Here is a 22,737-nt window from a genome sequence, read left to right as displayed (position 1 = left end):
AAAGAGGATGCGTTGTCAGGGACAGCACCCAAGTTTTGATAGTGAAAGAACTTGCTCTGAAGTGTCAGTGAACGGGTATTAAAACATACAAAATAATCGCATGCAGATGTCAGCAGACAAGGCTACAGCTCTGCCCTATTTCTTCTTCTTCTGCTTGTGCTCGTAACAGTCAAGAGATAAGCCGAAGTCCTGGATTCATTTATGGTACTTCCAAGGTCCAGATTAAGAACTTTGCCATGCTTTTTTTCCTGGATTTCAGAGATAATAGGACTTCTACGAAATCATTCCACATTATCTGAAATTTATTGCTTATCCATTTGCTATTTATGTGAACAAATCTATGTTGTGGAGGACAGATCATGGTTGGAGAGTATGTGAAGCGAATTTGTTTTCAGGAGTTACTGATTTACGTGGTGTTAAGCGACTTTTTCAGTTCACATTGCTGACGAAAGAGTCTAAACAGCATTATTCGTTATCTTGAATTCGACTGTTGGCCTGACTGCTCTCAGAGGCATGACCTCCACGACAGTGGACACAGCTGCGGCCATCAGCAATGTGCGCAGAGGTCCAAATCCGAGGCCACCTTCACATGGAAGCAACTATCAGCGCATCTCGTTGCCAGGCGACACAGTTTTCACTGAGGTATGTGGAACTGTCGGGCAATATGCGGCAACAGCAGAGGCAGAATCTCGTGGGCGGGTGTGAGAATGCTCGTGTGACCACTGACACCAGCATCGTTGCACAACTTATGTGGCCGTTCTCCGAAAGGATCTTCCCGCCCTTCGGAAGGCCAGAATCTGACCCCTTTCAAACTGGCTTTTTACGGCTGTAGCTAGCACGAGTGCATCCCTGTAGGTTGGTTGGCTGCTTGCGTCACAAGTCTGCACCTCACTGAGTCTTCTGGCTGCGAGCATTCCCTGTTAAAGAGTAGACACAGGTAACGCTCTGGTAGATGTTGTCATTATGGTCTCTGTTAGCGGACGAAGTTGAAACTGTTATGAGTACATCTACTATCCCCCACGTGACACATGCCGTCATTAGATCATATTCGACGTCGTCTTTCCAGGTGTACTATTTTTTTTTCCCTGGAGTGTAGTAGCAAAAGCAGATGCCACACTGAAATTCATAGGAAGAATCTTAAGGAACTGTAACTCATCCATGAAGGGAGTAGCTTCGACCGATTGTTTAGTACTGTTCATCAGTCTGGGGTCCTTAACAGGTAGGACTGACAGAAGAGGCACTGAAGATCTAACGAGGAGCGGCACGCTTCGTCACAATGTCTCTCAGTCCGCGTGAGAGCGTTTCAGAGATATTCAACGTGCATTGCCGAAAGGTTTACTAGTGAAATTTCGAGAGAGTAGTTTCCGGGAAGAGTCAGACAACGTATTGCTTCCCCCCATATACATGACCCCGACGAGAAAATTACAGAAATTAGAACTAGAACAGAGGTTTACGAGAACCATTCTTCCCACGCACCATTCGTGAGTGGAACAGAGAGAGAGAGAGAAAGGGTGAATCAGCCTTTGGTACCCGAAGTACCCTGCGCCACACACCATTAGGTTGCTTAAGCAGTATGGTGTGGATGTAGACGCAGAAATGAAATAGCAAGACCACTGGGTGGCATGTGTGCTCAAACATTAAAGTTTGAAATAATTATGATAATTTATTGCAATAGTAAGACAACTACAGTCTTAGGCAGCAACCTTGTTTATCGAACGTGTGGTATCTATACGATATAACTTAAAAGTCTACCCTCCTACAACTAATTTCAACGTGAAATTCGGATGAGATTTCAATCCTAGTTTTCATGCCCTGAAATATTACCCGTATACATTAAATCTCAGCCAGATTTAAGTAAACGCATCTGACTTAGACGACTAAAGTTTCGGAGAAGCAAGGACTTCAGCAGAACGCAACGGAAGAACTGATTTAATCAGAGTTAACCAAGACAGAACTGAAATTTGAATCCACACATTATACGTTATATAGGGCGTTCCTAAACAATTCATTGAAATTAACACAAGAGATAGAGAACATAAAAAAAAATAGATTTAGTTATGGTACATATGGTCCTGAAGGGTTTCTGATGCCAGGGACGACTTGCATAGAAGGTAGCGTAGCAAGTTAATAACAGCAGTAGCATTCACAGTAACTGCTCGAATGCGGTACCATTGACCAGTATGGACGCAGTACATCGTCGGACCATTGACTGTCGTGTGCTTTCGAAGATACCTCACGTGTCCGCAGTGGTAGCAGCAGTGACGGCAAGTGTAGCGGCGGGGTCGTGTTCTGCTTCCACAACGTTTTCGTACACCAGCTGCTTCATGGGCCGCTAGAGGGAGAGGGGTCAGGTGAGCTGGGCGGCCGGGCCACAGGGCCACCTCTGCCCATCCATCGGTTCTCCAAGGCCGCTCTCTCAAGACTCCTGGAATGGGTATGAGCCCCATCGTGCTGAACTACATCCTGCCTCTGACATTCAGACGTACAGCCTCCAGCAATCCTGGCTACACATTTCCCACGAAGATGTGATTTCTTCGTCCGTTAATGAGGAATGGAACAATATATAGTCCAGTCAACTGAGAATGCTGGCCCACACACTAACACTGGATCGCAGTTGACGACCACGACGTCGAGTACCTCGTGGATCCACATCCACCCAAACAAATGAAATGTGGATATTGAAAAACCTCTCAGGATTAAAAATGCGTCGTCGGTGTACGGGACCTCGGCCGAAAGTAAGGAGTGCAGAGCAATCTGTTGCAAAAATCGTTATGTGAAATGGGCGTGGTGGGGAATATGTTCAGTTGTGCCCACCATAGTGACCGAGCCTGGAACCGCGCGACCGCTACGGTCGCAGGTTCGAATCCTGTCTCGGGCGTGGATGTGTCTGATGTCCTTAGGTTAGTTAGGTTTAAGTAGTTCTACGGGATTGATGGCCTCAGACGTTAAGTCCCATAGCGCTCAGAGCCATTTCAACCATTTCTGTTCAGTTGTTGGCGCCGCCACGTGCTGGAGATGGAACGGATGATGCTGCTGGTCGTGTGACACATTCCACACAACGCCGTGTCTGACGCCAAGAATGTAGACACACGTCGTGTACTTGTACATTGAGTGTTTTCAACACGTCGCGGGATATCGCCTTCCATTTCGGAAGTTGGCGCTACCCAGCTGCACGGGAAGTGCCTGTTTCACGCAGCAGGTTATGCAGATGTTTGAATCTTTGGTGTTGTGGAACCTGTCGACTGGGAAAGCGCTGTCGATACTCTCTCGCCGCACCTCGTCCACTTACATTCACAGGCCAGTATACGAGACGCAGGTCAGCCATTTCAGCACATGTAAACGGCTGCATGTTCACTGCTGTAGTCGCAGGGCAGTAATGATTGCGAATAAAATGATGTGTTTATAAGGAAGTCACAGTTCTTATCACAAGGCGGTGATGCTTGTGAATGGATCACTGTGTTCTTCTAAGCAGACCTCAGGGCGAACCGTCTGTACACAAAGCGGTTTTAAATGTCAGTAGACATTCCGGGTTAGCGTCACCGACATAACGTCTTACGTCAGCAGCGCTAACAAAATGTTTCCCAACATCAGAAGTTAACTTCAGAGACCACATTTTCCTTACAGAAATATATCTGTTTTGATATTCTCTACCTCCTGTATTAATTTCAACGAACAATTTCCGAACATATTTTTTAAGGCTTTCGTGGCCACTTCTTGAAAAACTGCCTGTTGGCTTCTGTTTTGGGTTCTTCGGCCGACGATTGTTTCACGGCTCTTCTGACATTTCGCCAGCACGAGTGGCTGGCATTGTCAAAAATTCATCCTCCATTACTGGTGGTAGACTGAAGCTCGAGCTCGCGGCGTCAGATATTGCATGTACCTGGTGCGCTAACATCCAAAGGCTTTTCCGTGGTTATTTGCGGTGCGGTCCTGCCCACGCTACCTGCAACGGTCGTTCGCTGCAGCACGGCAATCTAGGATCCGTTCCCCTGGAGGCTTTCTTCTTTCTTCCTGAAGCTTTTCTCGTGTTTGTATATTTCTATAGCTTCTTTGAACAAGCAGGTGTGGTAGCTGTTCTCTACAACCAGAACTTCCATCTCGGCGAATTCTACTGCACTGTTGGCCACACACAGCGCTTACTGTGCCACTGCCTATTTCACCACCTGCCCCATACTGCAAACCCGCTTATCTTCTGTGGCGCTGGTGTTCACCGATCGTTCGGTTACCGCAGATTGTACCGACGTCTTGTCCAACGACGGAAGAAGAAAGCGCCATTGATGTCCTCTGTCGCCTTTCTGTCGCGGTGCTGGGATGAAGGGGCTACATCGAAGTTCTTGAAATGTAACCGTCTATTCACCACCGCCCAAGCACATCGTATCTACGATAGAATGGAACGATTTTTTCTTCTTGAGGGAATTCTTGCAACACAGAGATACTTGGCGAAAACGTATGAGGAACTGTTGGGCATTTCTGTCAAGTAAGTAGCGCAATGCATCGAGACGACTGGGACAAGTTCGACAGCATCACTGATAGGAGCATGCAGAACAAACTCTCGCGCTGCACTGAGCGACAGAAGATAAAGTTTGCAAGATGCCAGAAGCAGATTGACTAGCAGACAGCAGACATGTCGCGCAGGGTGGTCAGTCACACTGAACGAAAACTCGACGTAGAGCAAAACCACCAGCTTGCAACCTGAAGGAACAAGAGATGAAAGCTATCAAGAATCCTAACGCCGATAAGAGCAAATTGGTACTGCAAGCCGATAAGGGAAATGCGACCATCGTAATAGAGACCGACGATTTTGAGCACGAGATCCGGGACCTATTAGATCCCACCGAAAACTGCAACGTAGCGGATTACACGGAATACGGATCGGTTAACCAAGGCGTGATCTCCCTCGGAGGACACACACAGCACAGGAAGCTGCGCAACACAGAGGCCCCACCGCCTCGGCTCTATGGGTTACCAAAGATCCATAAGAATAATGTTCCACGAAAACCAATTGTTAGCGCTCCTGGCTCACCGACGTATAAACTGGCAAAATACACGGCCTCTCTGCTCCAGCCGCACATGGGCAAGACTCACACATACGTAAAGGACCCAGCACATTTCTTTAAGAATCTGAAGAAACTAGGTCCAAACGACATCCTGGTCAGCACCGATGTTGTTTCTGTGTTTACCAAAGTGTCATTCAGCGACTCTCTGGAGAACATCGGTTTCACTTTCCTCAAAAAATCACCAAGCTCTTTCATGCATGTCTCACCGCGAACTGTTTCAAGTTGAACGGCAACTTCTACGAACAGCTGGAAGGCGTCGCCATGTGTAACCCTCTTACTCCAATGGAAGCCAAGTTCATGGAATATTTCGAAGCACTGGACTTGACACCTTGCAAAACCTAAGGTGTGGTACAAATACGTCGATAGTACCTTCGTTTTGTGGAACCATGGTGAGGCACTGCTCACTGACTTCCTAAGACACTTGATTAGCATCCAAGTCAACATAAAATTTAATTGGAAGTAAAAAATCACAAACATCTATGCTTTCTAGATGTGCTGGTGACACGGAATGGTGATAACCTGGGATACGGCGAGTATCGAATACCGACACACACGAACCGACACCTGCACGAACTGTCAAATCACCACCCGAGCCAGAAAAGTGGCGTGGCTAATACGCTCGTAACGCGAGCAGGACGGATATGTGAGCCGCAGGACCTCAGGCAGGACACGCAACACCTGGATAGCGTTCTGAGGAGTAATGGGCACTCCATCAGTCATATAAACAGTGTAACGGAGTGAAACACTCCGTGAAGTCACATATCGAAAAAAGAAAAGTCGGTTACGGCCTGCCTGCCATACATTCCCAGAGTGACGGACAGAATCGACTGTTTACTGTGCAAACAAGGCGTAAAGGCAATATATAAAATAACAAAGGAAGCCAAAGAGCGTGTAAGATCGACAAAGGATTTCTCCTTTGTGTACTGAGGAAAAGTGTACGTGCGGAAAAGTTTGTGTTGGAGTGACTGGATGATCGATCAACACCAGGATGACAGAACATGAGCGGCGTCTGCAGGCTGAGGCAGGCGCAGGTATCGGCAGTGGCACTGCACGCGCTGTGCCCGACCAGCAACGAGGAGAAGGCGGAAGTTCTGGCTGCAGAGAAGAGCTACACAACGGCTTGTTCGAAGAAGCTATAGAACTAAACAAACACGAGAACAGCTTCAACAACAAAGAAGAAAGCTTCCAGGTAAACGGAACCTGGATTCCCGAACTGCAGTGAACGACAGTTGCTCGAAGCAAGAGAACCGCACTGGAAATGACTACGGAAAAGCCCTTGGACGTTAGCGCGCCAGGTACATATGTTGCAGTGGAAATGGAAGTTTCAGCGAAGGTATACCATCACTGGTGATGGTGCAGCTTCACTGACTTCCTTAGTGAAAGTGGGTTACTTAATTTTGCCAAACAATACACTTTCACTAGGAGTAGTACACCATCGCTAGTGAAGGTATACCATGATTACAATAATGAAACATAGTCATAGTTGGAAATTTGCATTTTATGAGCTGCAAATAAACGACGTAAAAATTTCAATAATGATAGGGCATACCCACTCAGCTGTTTCGGACTTCAGTGGCCTCAGAACACCGTATTTAGTGGGATAGTTCCGGTAAACCATTACGAATTTATAGTATCCATTTGGTTGCCATTGGAAGTCGACGATATCAACTTGACATCTCGAATTTAACTCCTTGAACTGCACGGGCCTCGCTACTGTTCCTTTCTTCTGACCTTTCTGTTTCCTTAACAAGTGACACATGGACTAAGATAAATCTGGGCGTCTCTGTATCTAATATTATGGTACTTCGGCTATAAGCAGTTTATCATTCTTTCGCGTCCACCGTGATCAGTCAGATGCAGAACATCGTACAATTCTTCGTTATGATGTAGTGCTTAATCTTGCCTTCTTCGGTACAAGGTTGTATTAATTTCGTTACTCCACTCAGTTAGAGCATTTCATATCTCATCAAAAACTTTTAGGTTTTGCCATCCTTCTTTCGTACACATTGTAGTGATTTAAACTCGCTGATAAAGACTTACTTTTCTCTGCCCATGAAAAAAATAAAACTAATTGGTGTTTCATCATTCCACACAAAGACGTCCGTAGAGCTTCACTGATTCAACCATAGCTGCACTTCTGACAACCATAGCTGCACTTCTGTATAACAAAACAATAACTAGCTGACAAAAATTACATGCATGGCGATGCCTGGTACCATTGTTGCACGCATTCACTAACAGGTGCCAGTGAAGGTACACCTCCACTAGTGGATGCGCATTTTTCAATTCGTGGTAAGCTTTCATTGATCATATTAATAATTGTATACGTGCCCTAGGGAGATTTTACCTTGCGTGAGCACCCACCTCCACTATAACACATACAATCTGCGGCCGCTAGGTCGACTTCACTCCACCACCAGCAGTGGAGGAGCTTTGAAAATGCCTGCCATTCGTCCTCGCGAAATGTCAGGAAAAATCGGAGACAGAAGCCAGTAGGCACTTTGTCAATATCCGAACACGCTGTATATCTACTGAGTGTATTTGTAAATAATTTGCACCCCGTAGATAAAATTTCTGTGATACAGATGTGTTCACCATCTGTGCCGGAAGCTATCTCTGAAAAACACTGTGGAAAAATCCTGAGACGGCAGAAATTATTCCAGTGGCTCAGTCTGTGGTAGCAGGTGTCTCGAAGTTGCAGAACGACAAAGACTTAATTAGGAGTAAAGGGTCGGTTCTGGACGAGATAACGATGTTATCTCAAGGTTACTGATAAAGACATTTGGTGTTAGGTTGCGTACTTGAAAACTTTGCCTCCCCCACTCCCAGTCCCCCAGAAAACCATCGAGAATTGCTTAAGGTCGATCACCAAGGGGAAAACCCAGGCAACTGTGCCATGTGACATAAATATGGCGGCAACTCCCTATGGACCAACGAGGACCACGAACCCCCTGCACACCTTCGTCCTTTATAGCTGGGACACTTGTTGAGAGAGTTTAACCAGGGGCCGGACAACATAGGGAGATGACGTGTCTATTTGTTAATAACAATATTAGGTTAAGTCACGTCACTTGAGTTCTATTTGTTAATACCAATATCACGTGACTCCAGCAGAGACCATAACCAGACAGACACATAAGTGCTCTCACTTTTATGTATTTTTCCATACTCTCCCCATTTTTACATATATGCTGAAATTTTCTTATTTTATAACTGGAGACACTCTGGGGCAATGGCAGAGGTTGCGTCTAATCTTTACAACAAATTATATCAGTATAGGTCTATCTGTTAGTAACAATACGCGTATTTCCAGAATGAGATTTTCACTCTGCAGCGGAGTGTGCGCTGATATGAAACTTCCTGGCAGATTAAAACTGTGTGCCGGACCGAGACTCGAACACAGGACCTTTGCCTTTCGCGCGCAAGTACTCTACCAACTGAGCTACCCAAGCACGACTCACGCCCCGTCCTCACAGCTTTACTTCTGCCAGTATCTCGTCTCCTACCTTCAGTAAATAATACGCGTATTATGTGGCACCAGCAGAGACCTCCCCCTGGTAGAATTACAAGCGCACTAATTTTTACGTATTTTTCATACTTTACCTAATTGTACGTACTTTAAACAATTTCGCTGCTTTATAACTGGAGACAGTCTTGAGTACAGTTATAGGTCGAGTGTGTTATGTTAATAACAAGTCACGTTACTTGTTTGTTTGTTTATCATTTCGAGGCACCAACAGCGGCGTCACCCAGACAGGTAATATTTACATATTTACGTATTTTCCACTATTTCGTGCACTGTACCCAGTTGCGTGGCACACCTCTACGGAAAGGTGAGCAGTAACTGCGACAGCCCCAGTGAAAATCACGTCGCCTGCTGGAGCGCGGACTCCGACTTGTGGGTAGGTAGCCGCGGACCCAGGTCATCGTAGACACAGTACCCAGCAACTGACGAGAAAGTTGCGGTTGGTGTCAAACATTGCTCGCGATCGCGGCAAAAACGGAGAACAGATCCCAAGACGTACATACAAATACATACCGATGTCCTCGCTGTAGTCGCTGGATAATGCTGGTATGCTGTGGAAATCCTCATACGATCGTGACCACCAGGCCACGAACGCCAGTCCTCCAGATGTCAGTCTAACACTGCGCCAGACCATCTCCACAGAACGTGATAGGTTTGAACAACGCGTGTGTAATCACATGCGGCCTAGTGGCTGACATAAATGGCGCTCAGTCGTCCAGAGAGAGAGCGTCGCGCCACAGCAAGAACCTGTCGTAACTTGTCGACGCCTTTCCAGGTAAACACCACTAAATTTTTAAATTCCAAGCACAACCCTTCCCGCTCAGCCGTAATTTCTCTATGTAAACTAGTCTTAACTTGTACACACGTACGCGCTCACCAAAGGCAATCTGTGGTCTCCTTGGCGGATAATTTTTTCTAACAGTTTAAGCGCCAAGCACATCCCTCCTACCATTCTTTCTCTCTGGTCCAGTCAGGAACACACTCCCTGCAATCGTCATGCTTTTGAAATTCGCGTCGGTGACTCCTTTTTCAACCAGGTGGCCTCCCGTCTGGAATGAAGGCTCGTAAAAAAACAAACCGTGCAAGTATATGCGTCATTACCATTACTATAAGCATCATATACTAACAACGTTAACATCCGAGTATGGTTAGTAATTTCAACTGATCCACAGCATTCCAAAGACACACGTTGGACAGCTAATACACTGCCGTACATGGTACGAAAACCTGTCTGTGCATTAAAAATTTAAAAATGAATATCCCTCTAACGTGGGCGGGACTGGTGCAACAAACGTATGTCCCCCCACTCCACTGAAGCCCCCCCCCCCCCTCCTCGGAAACACTAAGCGTAATTCATAGAAGGTACGTAAACAATAGGTTGAATGGTTAAATCTGCCAGACATGTGACACTAGCAATATAACGTCACTATAAAATATGTATGTAGATGCGGGAATAGTCATAACAACGCCACACGCAATGGAGACGGAGAGATGGTTACATTGTCAAAGCCGGCCGCTGTGGCCGAGTGGTTCTAGGCGCTTCAATCCTCAACCACGCTGCTGCTACAGTCACAGATTCGACTCTTGTCTCGGACATGGACGTGTGTGATGTCCTTAGGTTAGTTACGTTTAAGTAGTTCTAAGTCTAGGGGACTGATGACCTCATATGTTAAGTCCCGTAATGTTTAGACCCATTTGAACCATTTGATTTACAAAGTCACACACCTCGCAGAGGTCACGATACCACAAAATGCGACCTAGAAAGTGAGCACTATATACTGATAAACCGATTCTCCAGTGACCAATTACCAACGTGATTCAAAAATATGAACAACACACGTACAATGATGCATTGTATATAGAACGCCCCGCACGTACCTCATAACAGCACCGGGTTTATGACGGGAAGATGTGTGCCAGAGCTGCGACTGCTGCTGAAGCCACTGTGAGTCTGCAGACAGCGCTCAGAACAAATATCAACTTTCGGTCGTACAACATCTCTCTCACGCGTCATACATGATGAGCTCTCTCATTGCCTTCACGTAACCGCGAGAGAAATCATATGCAGAGTGAGAGATGGGAGAATCACCGAGGAGCCGTGCTCCAGAACTGTTTTCCAGCGGATGTCGTCTGACAGCTGGCACCGCCTCGGTCGCAATGCGGCAGCTGAAGCACACGCCGCCTGTGTCAGCGGAAGCCGGCGATTGGTAACGACGACAATGTGTGCTGCTGTAACAGCCGGAGGAATAAAAACGTACCAAAATTAAATTATGTAGTATGCCTTTGATCTGCTGCATACAGCCCTATCAACAATAAAAGCATTATTTAATAGTGAAAACACTCCTTACTTGTACCCATTACAATAATACCAGCAGATGTTGGACGTTAAGATTGTAGCATGAACCCAACTCCCACATACCATTAAAGTTCTGACAACATAGTGTTATTAATGACAAATCACAAACTAGGTAATATCGGAGTTTAACACTTCTGAAAGTAATTGAAAGTAACAGTTGTAAAGTCTGCCTGTACAGCGAAGACGTCTATACTTGGACACCAACGTTCTGACATCAATATGGAGTAACTTGGGTTACGTTTGCCACCGTGATGGGACTCATTAAAAGAAAAAAATGGCGTTCTGACAACATATGTAGTGTTAAATTTCGATCGATCTACGACAAGTGAGACTCATACACCGTTTACTACGAAGGATAAAATAACAGCTACAGTCAACCAATATGTGCTATTAGTTTGCTGACCAAGTTTCTGTAGTAACTCTTTCGTCACTGAAACACATTTTGCATAAACCATTATAGGTCCTCATTTTCTTTTTTTCAGTAGAGTATCGAGGCATGACATCCTACGGTTACCGTATAATCCGTTAAAAGTGCAGCCCCCGCCAGCTGCTCCGTCCGTGGTCTGCGGCCGCAGCCGCGCGTCGGCGGCAGCGGAGGCGGCGGCGCCGGCGTCGGCTTCTGTGGTGGCGCTGACGTGAGCTCCGGCCTGGGCGCCAGCTCGTGTCGTTTGCGGAGAGTGTTCTTAATGAACTCAGTGCTGGTTCAAAAGCCTTGCTAAGATTATAGTCGCCGTCGGTTGATGCTATCGCCCACGGTGCGAATGTCTATGGCATCTATAACGACGCCGTCCCAGTATTTGGAAGTCTGTGCGAAGATCCTGATACGTTCGTTCTCCGTCGCGTGATTCTCGCGCAAACAGTGCTCTGCGACCGCTGACTTTTTGGGATACATATACCGAGTGTCTCTCTGGTGTTCCTGGCAACGACCTCCAGTGGTCGCACTGACTGTCCAATATGTGTCTTTCTACACTGACGTGGAATACAGTAATGTTCGTGTTTTATTGGGCGGGCAGAAGATAGATTTTTGTCGGTGCTTATTCAGCATGTGTCTTACTTTTCCCAACAGTGCGCCAGTGTACGGTACAAAGGGAGTGCCTGCCTATTTCTTTGTGACTTCTTCCGTCTACGCAGGTAATGCTGTTGTGGTCGGGCGGTGAGCGCCCAATCTGCCATTCTGGATACCCGTTTCTTCGGAATACAGTTGTGAGGTGCTCCAGCTTCTGGGACAGACTCTCTGCGTCTGAAATGGTGCGCACCCTGTGCCCTAGTGTTTTTAGTACCTCATTCTTCTGCGAAGGGTGACGGCAGCTTTCTGCATGCAAATGCAGGTCAGTGTGCGGTTTCTTTCGATACACACTGTGGGCCAGGGTTACTTCAGCTCTTCTCTTGACCGTAACTTCCAGAAATAGTAATTTATCTTCTGCTTCAGTCTGTGTAGTGAATTTGATGTTGGAATGTATGGAGTTGAAATGTGTAAGGAAGTGAAGTAGTTCGTCCCTTCCATGCGGCCAGATGATGAATGTGTCAACCACATAACGGAAAAAACGTGGGTTTCCATTAGGATGACGCCAGGGTTTCTTCCTCAAAGTTCTCAATACATAAATTCGCGACCACAGGCAGACATGGCTGCTCATTGCGACTCCTTCCGTCTGCTCATAGTATTCCCAATTAAACAGAACAAAGCGTGAAGGTCATGGCGTGCCTGAAAAGGTTATAACTTTCTGCGTGGTGTCTGTTTGTTCTAAGTCGTGTCTCCCTACCACTTTTGCGCAACGACGCTCTGAGCGTGTTTGTTAGGGAATTGACTAGTTTGAACCTGGGACCTGTTGCTGGTAAGGAGACGTCAGACCACACATGACATGTAGAGTTCAGAAGAGTTGACTAGGTATGATATAACCAAATACTTAATGATTTCAGCGTCAGCCTCACTGCACTCCCTGAAAAAGAATCTTAATACTAACTAAATTTAATGGAAGGAGTTCAAGACTTTCCTATTTTTAGTTAGCTGGTAAAATAACGTCGAAAAAGCAGTTAAGTTTACCGTTGGAATTTTTATTCTACTCACTATACATTGTTTATAAATTGCACTATTGATAAAAGGAAATATTTTAATACAGGATGATAAAAACCAACTGCGTTCAACAAAAATGTGAACGAATATTCCCTGAATGGGTTTCCAAGTTCTAAAATGGATTGAAGGATGATCTATGCAATATCACATCTATAATCTAGGTTTAAGTTAAGTTTCATAAAAGAGAAAACTATCAAAAATGGTCTACAGTGACCCTCAATTATCTTTAATTACTTATTTAACTTGTCGTAAATTACAGTGGCTGATGTGGCTTCTCAATAATTATATAACAGAAAAATCATCGCGTTTCAGATTTTAACTTCTAATAGCAAATGTGCATACTATGAAGTTTAATTGACGATCGACACTAGTATTACGTAAAAAGTTGATGTAACAGGTGAGACTTCTGCCGTTCTGAGTGAAGCCTTATGCGCTCTTATGCGGCATCGTGTGTGCTCATTACTTTGTCGGTGGTTACGCAGCGTCAGGGGGCGGCAGGCGTCGCAGCTCCACACACCTCGCCGTCTCGGATGCAACTCTTTCTAACTATTCCTTACTACAATTTACTGAAGTTGGTTTGCGAAAAGCTATCTGGCTGTGTTTTCAACTGACCAGTCAGGGTCTCAATGTTAACCTTAAGCTCCGCCTACAAAAATTCTGTCCATCCAATGAGGAACTTTATACTTTTTGTGGTGGGACAATGTTTTTAATGTTTGCTACGTAACAGAGATGCGTATAATCTCACGCTAAAACTTGCAGCTGGTGTGGCCCTTTTAGTGTTATCGTAAGATCTATACTGTTCTTCTGGAGGGCTCTATCTTTTAACATGGGCTGGGGGGTAGTCTTGGCGGTCGGCTGGCGATGTGTGGGGGGTAGTCTTGGCGGTCGGCTGGCGATGTGGGTGTCCTTTATCGTAGGGCCTTCTGGCTTACATGGTTCTGCTCTCGGCTTCTGTTCTCGTTTCTCCCCTTGGAACTGTGTCTGTTTCACAGTGGGAAGGTATGACATGCATTTAGGCGCTCTTGTGTTAGTCTGTGGTATTTCATTTGCTCACTCGTTGATCATATTACTTTGGTTAAATTAATGTCAGGATTTATTCGGAACTATATGACATACTGTCGGATTTGCTATCATGTCAGAGTTTTCATGGAAGGTGTTAGATTTTCCTGACACCTTACAAGGTCAGTGGCCTTCTGGTCAAATTTCTGACGAATAAGCTCTAGTGACTCTCGCAGAGAGTCGAGGTGTTTTAGAAAATCCATACAAGTGCAGATATGATGAGTGCATATATCTACATATGGACCTAATATTTCCCTCAAGTATTTTGTCAGCAAATACGTAGGTCCCCAGTGTTGCTGACATTGAGAAGCCACGGCACCCCATCTTAGTGAACTTTAGGGCGTCCATAAAGTCTTGGCAGTACATGTCATTGAGATAACAGTTTCTTGGCAACCTTCTTTGGTAATTCCCCGTACTTGGGAAGAGCTCTAGTCATATTATCCACTTTCTTTTGGGGGTCTGCATTGACCTTCCTGTAGGAGTCTTCAGGTAGCAGGCTTTGCATGTTCTCATTGTACTTCAAAATGTTCAAATGGCTCTGAGCACTGAGGTCGTCAGTCCCATCGCCTTAGAAGTACTTGAACCTAAGGACATCACACACATCCATGTCCGAGGCAGGCTTCGAACCTGCGACCGTAGCAACAGCGCGGTTCCGGACTGAATCGCCTAGAACCTCTTGGCCACAGCGGCCGGCCTCATTGTGGTCCTTGTGGGAAAGACCAACAGTAGCGTTGCCTTTGTCAGCAGGCAAGACAACAATCTCAGGGCACACCCTCAGGTCCCGAACAGCTGCCCTCTCTCTGCTTGTAGAATTCGCTGGGGGTAGTCGCTCCCCACTTTGTTCAACTGCGCTGGCGATGTCAGCGACCGGTGTGAACTTAGGAGTGGGAGCAAAGTTAAGTCCCTTTTCCAGAACTGAAACAGCATCGTCACTCAGCTCCACGCCAGTCAGTTTTACACAACGAACCGGCAGTACACACTTGGACTATTCGAATAGTTTAGAGTAGCTCTATTCATTACGTGAAATTATTGCGGTTTCGTTAAAACGTCTAGTACGGTAGAGTGATCTGAAGCAATGTTTGGGTCAATAACCAGATTTGCATCCACAACGCACCCAGCAGGCTGGCGTGCCCGCAGGTGGTGGTGCGCGAGATGAACCGGCTGGGCATGATGGTGGACCTGTCGCACGTGTCGGTGCGCACCATGGAGGACGCGCTGGCCGCCAGCCGCGCGCCCGTCATCTTCTCGCACTCGTCGGCGCGCGCGCTCTGCAACAGCTCCCGCAACGTGCCCGACAGCGTCCTCAGGAAGGTCGTGAGTACAGGCCGTCCAAGCACCACACTGCCCACTTGTCAGCCAGTCCACACCTGTTCCTGTGGAATCCCTCAAAAGGACCTCATGGCGGTCGTGACTATAGTGTGCAGCCCCTGGAAGATATCCCATCCGTCGGCTTCTCCCACTCGCCATACTGCACGCTCTGCATAGGCGCCTGCAATGTTTTTGTTGCCCTCGAAAGGGTGATCAGTAGAGTCGACATACCTGATACACGTGAGTCGTCATACCCATCAATTCTGCCATACCCCGATTCACTCGGTGCGCTACAACTCCTATGCTGTGGCCGACGACTTCCTCAAGAAAGTCGCTGGTACAGCGTGTAAAATGCTGCAACCTTTAATATATACTACCTTACCTTTTAAGAAAACTACAGTGTGGGGTAAATGAAAGTGGCTCCGAGGTACAAAGAAACACAAGTTCAGAACTAACCTGACTACAGCAGATGTTGAAAGTGACCACCATTCGCCTCTCGGCTCTTTTGGGCCCTGGTCAGCAAGCTGCAGAAGGCAGATCGAAACTGGGCTGCTGGAATTGCTGCAGTCTCATCCGAAATGTTGTGCTGCAGTTCTTGAAGACTATGTGGGTTGCTGCGACACGCCTCAGACTTGACGGCTCCCCTCACAAAGTAATCGCACGCTGACGGATCAGGTGACCTCAGTGGCCTGCCAAGGCCGCGACCACACTCACCTCTGCCAACATCTCTGCCAGGTGTGAAGATTGGATTGTTTAAATGTACTCCAAGGTTTGGCCGGCTGTGTGAGCAGTTGCTCCATCCTGTTCGAAGTAACTGTATGTCTTTTCCTCCGCCGTTAATGCTGCCACAAATGGTTTCAAAATGTTCATAATGTATCACGCCGAAGTCAGCGTCTGCGTGGGACCAATAATGCAGCGTGCAGGCACTGCACACCGAACGCCAACCTTCTGGTCATGCATTGGAGTTTTGTAGAAATTATGAAGATTCTCCGCTGCGGAGAACCTGTGATTCTGTGTGTTGATATAACCGCTCAGGTGAAACCAGACTTCATCAGATATAAAAAAAAGATCCGCATCCAAGCCATTCACTGTTATCTCAGTGAAAAGGCAGTTACAAAACTGATGGCGCTGAGGTCAGGGGGTCTGATTATACGCATACATTCACGTCCAATCGTATCCTCTTTTCCGGGCCACTTTTATTTTCCCCGACCTTTAGAATATATTGCTTCTAACCTGCAAGTATGAGCGTTGAAGGTAAGAACAATAATGTGACTGCATGGATTGTTGAATGAATATGTTGTACGAAATTGATTTTGTTTAGCTCTTAAGCCGCCATAGGCAGCTGCACGAATTATAACTTCAAATGGTCGAATCGCTGTTCATGGTTTTCAGAACTGATGTTGGTTGTTTTATGATCTGTCTACGCTTCCGCCTAGGGGCCAGCGTAAGCATTTGTCGCAATCGACCACGAAAAGTCGTGACAAATGTTGAATAAATAAATATACAGGCAGGGTTATGCGATGAAAAATAACAATCACAATTCACAGTACGTTTTGATTCAATTAAAACTGAGTTTAGAACTGTCTTTTTAGCACTTGCAGAAAACCTTGTAGACAGGGCAACCACAGCTGTGACCAAACATCTGGGAGATTAAGAACCCACTTCAGCTGTATTTAATCTGTTTTGTGGCACTTAATACCGCTCCCTCAAGGGACATCTTCATAACAATGAATCATGAAATAGTAACACACCCTAAACTACCCATTAGTACGAAAAAATTGAGAACTTTCAAAAATCTGTAAAATAGAGCAAACTGTACTAACGTAACTAAGACATAAGAGCTACGAAGTCCGGAACACGGACCCAAATTTCCTTGTGTGACCAAACTGACAAACCGCTAAATGTCAATACGTCAATCAATCAAGATCATCAGACGTAGGGATTTATATTTTAGATATTTAAGCTTTACTCAAAGGATATTCTTATTATTTTCAATTGATTTTATTCCCCTTTGCCGTACTGTATGTATCTAGTCGTCTTCATTTAAGTCATTAAACGTCCATAGTTCATGAAGTTTCTCTTAGGCTAACACCACTGTATGGCGGTAACTAGTGATATCTGTCGGCTGCTTGAGCACACGTATGAGCACCAGGCAAGTTCACACACTTCCGTCTACCGACAGATACTCAAAAACTATTAATTTTATGCTAAACATACACTAAGTGATCAAAAGTCTCCGGACAGTCCCAAAACGCACGTTTTCCACATTAGGCGCATTGTGCTGCCACCTACTGCCAGGTACTCCATATGAGCGACCTCGTTAGTCATTAGACATCGTGGTCACGTGACTGGGTGTCACTTGTGTCGTACGTCTGTGCGCGAGATTTCCACACTCCTAAACATCCCTAGGGCCACAGTTTCCGATGTGATAGTGAAGTGGAAACGTGAAGGGGCACGTACAGCTCAGAAGCGTACAGGCCGACCTCGTCTGTTGACTGACAGGGACCGCCGACGGTTGAAGAGGGTCTTAATGTGTAATAGGCAGACATCTATCCACACCATCACACAGGAATTCAGAACTGCATCAGAATCCACTGCAAGTACTATGGTATTTAGGCGGGAGGTGAGAAAATTTGGATTTCACGGTCGAGCGGCTACTCATAAGCCACACATCACGCCGGTAAATGCCAAACAACGCCTCGCTTCGTGTAAGGTCGAGTTTTCCATGTAGGGGCTTGCACCTCTTGTTATTTTGCGTGGCATTATCACAGCACAGGCCTATATTGATGTTTTAAGCACCTTCTTGCTTCCAACTGTTCAACAGCAATCCGGGGATGGCGATTGCATCTTTCAACACGATCGAGCACCTTTTCATAATGCACGGACTGTGGCGGAGTAGTTACGCGACAGTAACGTCCCTGTAATGGACTGGTCTGCGCAGAGTCCTGCCCTGAATCCTATAGGACACCTCTGGGATGTTTTGGAACGCCGACTTCGTGCCCGGCTTCACCGACAGACATCGATACCTCTCCCCGGTGCAGCACTCCGTGATTAATGGGCTACCATTCCCCAAGAAACCTTCCAGCACCTGCGAGAGTGTAAGCTGTCATCAAGGCTAAGGGTGGGCCAACACCATACTGAATTTCAGCATTACCGACGGAGGGCGCCACAAACTTTTAAGTCATTTTCAGCCAGGTGTCCGGATACTTTTGATCACACGGTGTATAAATGATATACCGATTAATATGTAAATTCCCTCCGCTTTTGACTGCTGTCCTTGCTTTTCCGGTAATTCCATTAATTTGTTCTATAACTGGTATTTCGTTAACGTAGACGCTGTTGTAAGATGTTTTGTTCTTAATAAATGAAATAAATACATTTATACATACACATCTAAGTATGCTTTGGTATGATGCCGCTACTTTCATTTTTTACTATTTATTTTGGTGAAAATTCACGTGTTTATGTACGGAGTGCATATGCAGACTTGTAATTTAAAATGCATGACTTTTATAAAAAAATATATTACAGTAAACTGTCGCTTATGAGCGGTAAATGGGGACTTGAAATCCGCGGAAAATCGAATTCTGCGACTAATTTGCAGTTAATATGCACAGTATCGTACTAGGATTGTTCAAAACATTAATTATTTACAATTGCATAATTAAAATTACTTCACTAATCTTCATAATGATGTCTACTTTAATTGTCTTTGTTTGAAAATACGGTACCTACAAAGAATAAAGTCCACTTTCTCACTCCATCACACAACTTTGAAGTAAAATAGTCTTGAACTGGTTTGTATCTCAGTGATGTAGCTTGTCTTTTACACATCGCACAGCGAATTTCAAGGGTCATTGCACCAGGCTCGTGATCCTGTACCATTAGCACAATACAACAGAAATAACCTTTACTTGCTTGATTAATAACTGCGCGCACAACACTCTGTCTCGAAGCTTAAGTTTTTGTTGGCAGACATTTCCAAAACAACACAGTTTCGTCTTCATCATTTACTTACTCCACTTCTAAATTTTCTCGTGGAAAGAAACTCCTGGAAATCATTATAAAAATCAGAAACAGAGTTACTACCCGCAGTTAACTTCCCCTTTGGACGGCCGTCTCCCAGACACTGTGACGCTGTGTAAATCTTGTTAACCAGCTTTCAATTCACAAGGTTTCGAGAAAAAAAAAACTGTGCCTGCTTGGCTCATTTTGGGCAGATACTTGTGTACCCTCTGCTCTTTGCCAAATCTAACATGACTTTATCCAGTTCTGCGTATGTAGCCATTTTAATAGACTTCCGTTATGATACACCTTTAGACGAGTCAGTACTGCTAGCAAAGTGAATTATTCAGTCATTGTTTTCCCATATATTAACGATCGTAGTTTCACCCATATTGGAAATCAGTGCCACATGACGCGTGCTAGTACTGCCGTCTTCGAGTTTGTGTATTTCTTCCATTTTCTATTGTAACTTCAACACGTTTTCGCTTTACAGACGTTGCTCGGCATTAACAGAAACCAATGAGCATTTTCCACAACAATTACTGTCCAGCGCTTGCAGTGCTGGAGCAGCTCTTTGTTTACTACATTCGTATAATATCGAGATTATCGCTCAAACACGATCACTTCCCGGTCTAAGAGAAATTTTCAGCAGCAAAAGAGAGTGGCAGAAATAGGCCTCAGATAATCCAAAAAGAAGGTAATTGAGAGTTAACCGTACTACCTTCTGATAGGAACTCCATGAGCCCTGTCTGTGAACACTCAGTTTATGAAAATCGCACAACACGTAGTGGAAATATTAAGCTGTTGCGAGATGTGAACCGCTGTCCTCCGAAATGCTTGTCCAGCGTCTCACCAGTGCGCCGTCTCCAGTGGCCGAGAGACCCACCAACCATCTTCCGTCCGCCCAACTGGAGCCATTGTTCTCAGGTGCCGCCTGTCGCTACCTGTGCTATACAAGCATCAAACGGTGACATACTAGTCAGTGACACACCGCTATTACTGCAATCACAACCAGCACCGTTACTGCTGCTGTGGCCGTCTTCACTACTGTAGCTCACATACTCCAAACCGACATCTAGAGATACACAAGGGAGAGCTGCCATCTGTGTTGACACTACGACAGCCTGTGGGACGAGTTCGTACCGCGAGTGGGTACAGCACTCTGTCAGTCTACTGTGTAGACCATTCAACGTCAAAGCAACAGTGCAAATTCCCGAACATCATGTTTACAAAGACAGAGCAACGTTCTTGGCACAAAAGTGAAGTGGCACGAGATCAGGATAGTGAACAATGTTTCTAGGAATTGCCTGGTGCATGTGGTCAGATAGCTTTGTGATGCAGCACACTTGCACGATGGTTTCAAGCAGTCAGGTTAGGGAGAGATGATGTGGAGGATCAGGCTCGTGCAGGACCACGTGGAAGACAATACAGTTCGACTCCTCGCTTCCTTGCTGGACGTCAATCGCCAGTGGACTTCACGTAGGTTACCAGTAGAAGTGGGAGTATGCCTGCGGGAAGATAGGACAACCGGGATACCTCCACTAACCTAACCCCCCTCCGACCTCCCCAGAAAATGGCGGAAGTTCAAATTCCAACAGGATAATGCATCACACCACGGTTATCTCTATTAACCTAAGAAAATGGCGGGAAAATAGGTCACTTGGGTTACCTCGTCTAACCTAAGTCACCAGACCACCACCTCATCCTATGAACCGGTGCTAAGTTTGAATTTTGGCGGTAAAGAGAGGTCACTTGGGCTATCTCTACTAACCTAAGAAAATGGCAGGAAAGAAAGGGCATTTGGACTAACAAGTCATCCGACGGCCACCTCATCCTACAGATTGGCAGGAAAAGGAATCAGCCTGCACTGGGCTGCTGGAGAGAGGAAGGAGTGTACTTTATTTATTTTGAAACAATTTATTTAGGGATGAAGTATATTTGACACAGTGGTACAGAACACACACTCTGACATGCAACACAACATACAGACCTGCAACTACTCCTAAATAACTCATGTATCAACTCTGCACACGTGCTTGCTAATTGTACACTGCGGAAATAACGCAATGCACAGCATTATACCGTATGTCCATTGAGGAACCGGTGATACACATGAGTTGACCACTGTATTTGATGCTTTTCAGGAAGACAGAGAACCATGTGCTTCTAAAATTACTTGCATCTGCATTAAAAGATAACAGAGACTGGACGGGGTGATCGATTGAGATGGAGCTTGTAACGAGGTACGATTTAATGGTTGACTGATGATGCATTCTAGAGAAGGAGAGGTTGCTGCAGGTCACTTCTACTCAGTTCTGACTTGTATTGGCACAATGACATGCACAAAGCTGTTTGGACGGTAGCACACAGTCCAAGGGGTAGTTGCAAGATACGTAGGGTCTACCTAAAACTACGTTGGAATTTTACTGTAGCAGATAGGTTCGAAAAGGTGGCTCGTTTTCAAGATATGTGATTGCCAGAAATATGATATGGCATCGAGACAGAATGCGTTACAAATACTGGGGAAATATCTAGTGGCGGTGGCGTGAGGGGTTGCAAATATTTGTTTCATGCCGCACTCCTTAGCTGAATCACTTTCAAAATTGGATAATTATGAGAATAATTACGAGGGTGCAGCGTCGGCGACGTGTAACCTCACTGCTTGTGTGATAATATACACTCCAGCGATCACTGTCTGTATTCAGTGTCATGGTATTTGTCTGGAAAAACCACGTCATTCCAAACTAATGCCATACGTGGATTTATAAAACGAGTATAGCTTTTAACATTGATACTTGTGTGCATCTGTAGAATCAAGATCGATTGTGACAGTAACGTACAGTAGTTGTTGGGATCGGGTTTATTAACAACCGGCAGTTTGTAAGACGCTCACCATCTTGGTGTCTGCCTGTAAGACCCACATGATTCGTAGGTAACGCCATATGTGGATTTATAAAGCAAGTATAGCTTTTAACATGGATACTTGTTTGTACCTGTAAAACCAAGACCGCTTTTGACAGTAACATACAGTAGTTCTTGCGGTCGCTTTTTTTAGGATATGAGACGATTACGGCTCTCTTTCTAAGACACAGTGATATCACTCACAAGATGAACATATGAGACATGTACACCCATCACTGATTTTGTCTCACTATTATTTTGTATCGTGGATAGTCAGTTATTGACGAAGCGTTAAACTTAGTAATATGGGGTGCATGATAGTTTCGCCTTGAGCATCAGGCTTATAATGTATGTGTTTGCATTCCAACATATGCAAAGGAAATGACTATGTCCATTCATAAGGAAGGTATGGATTTGACATCTAGTACTGTCAGCAAAGGGGGAGTATATCAAG

The 22,737-nt window shown here is 45.5% G+C and overlaps 1 protein-coding gene across 1 annotated transcript in view; it reads left to right on the top strand.

The window, feature by feature from the left end:
* Positions 1 to 22,737, top strand: part of LOC126191083 (dipeptidase 1-like) — a 188,934-nt gene that overhangs the window by 139,003 nt on the left and 27,194 nt on the right. The window contains exon 8 of the mRNA XM_049931803.1: positions 15,207 to 15,383. Coding sequence (XP_049787760.1) covers positions 15,207 to 15,383 — 177 coding nt within the window. The remainder of the gene's footprint in view (positions 1 to 15,206; positions 15,384 to 22,737) is intronic.

The sequence above is a fragment of the Schistocerca cancellata genome, chromosome 6 (assembly GCF_023864275.1).
Source record: "Schistocerca cancellata isolate TAMUIC-IGC-003103 chromosome 6, iqSchCanc2.1, whole genome shotgun sequence".
In the NCBI taxonomy this organism is placed as follows: Eukaryota; Metazoa; Arthropoda; class Insecta; order Orthoptera; family Acrididae; genus Schistocerca; species Schistocerca cancellata.
The sequence above is the reverse complement of the archived record's forward strand: the minus strand, read 5'-3'. Positions and strand labels throughout refer to the sequence as shown.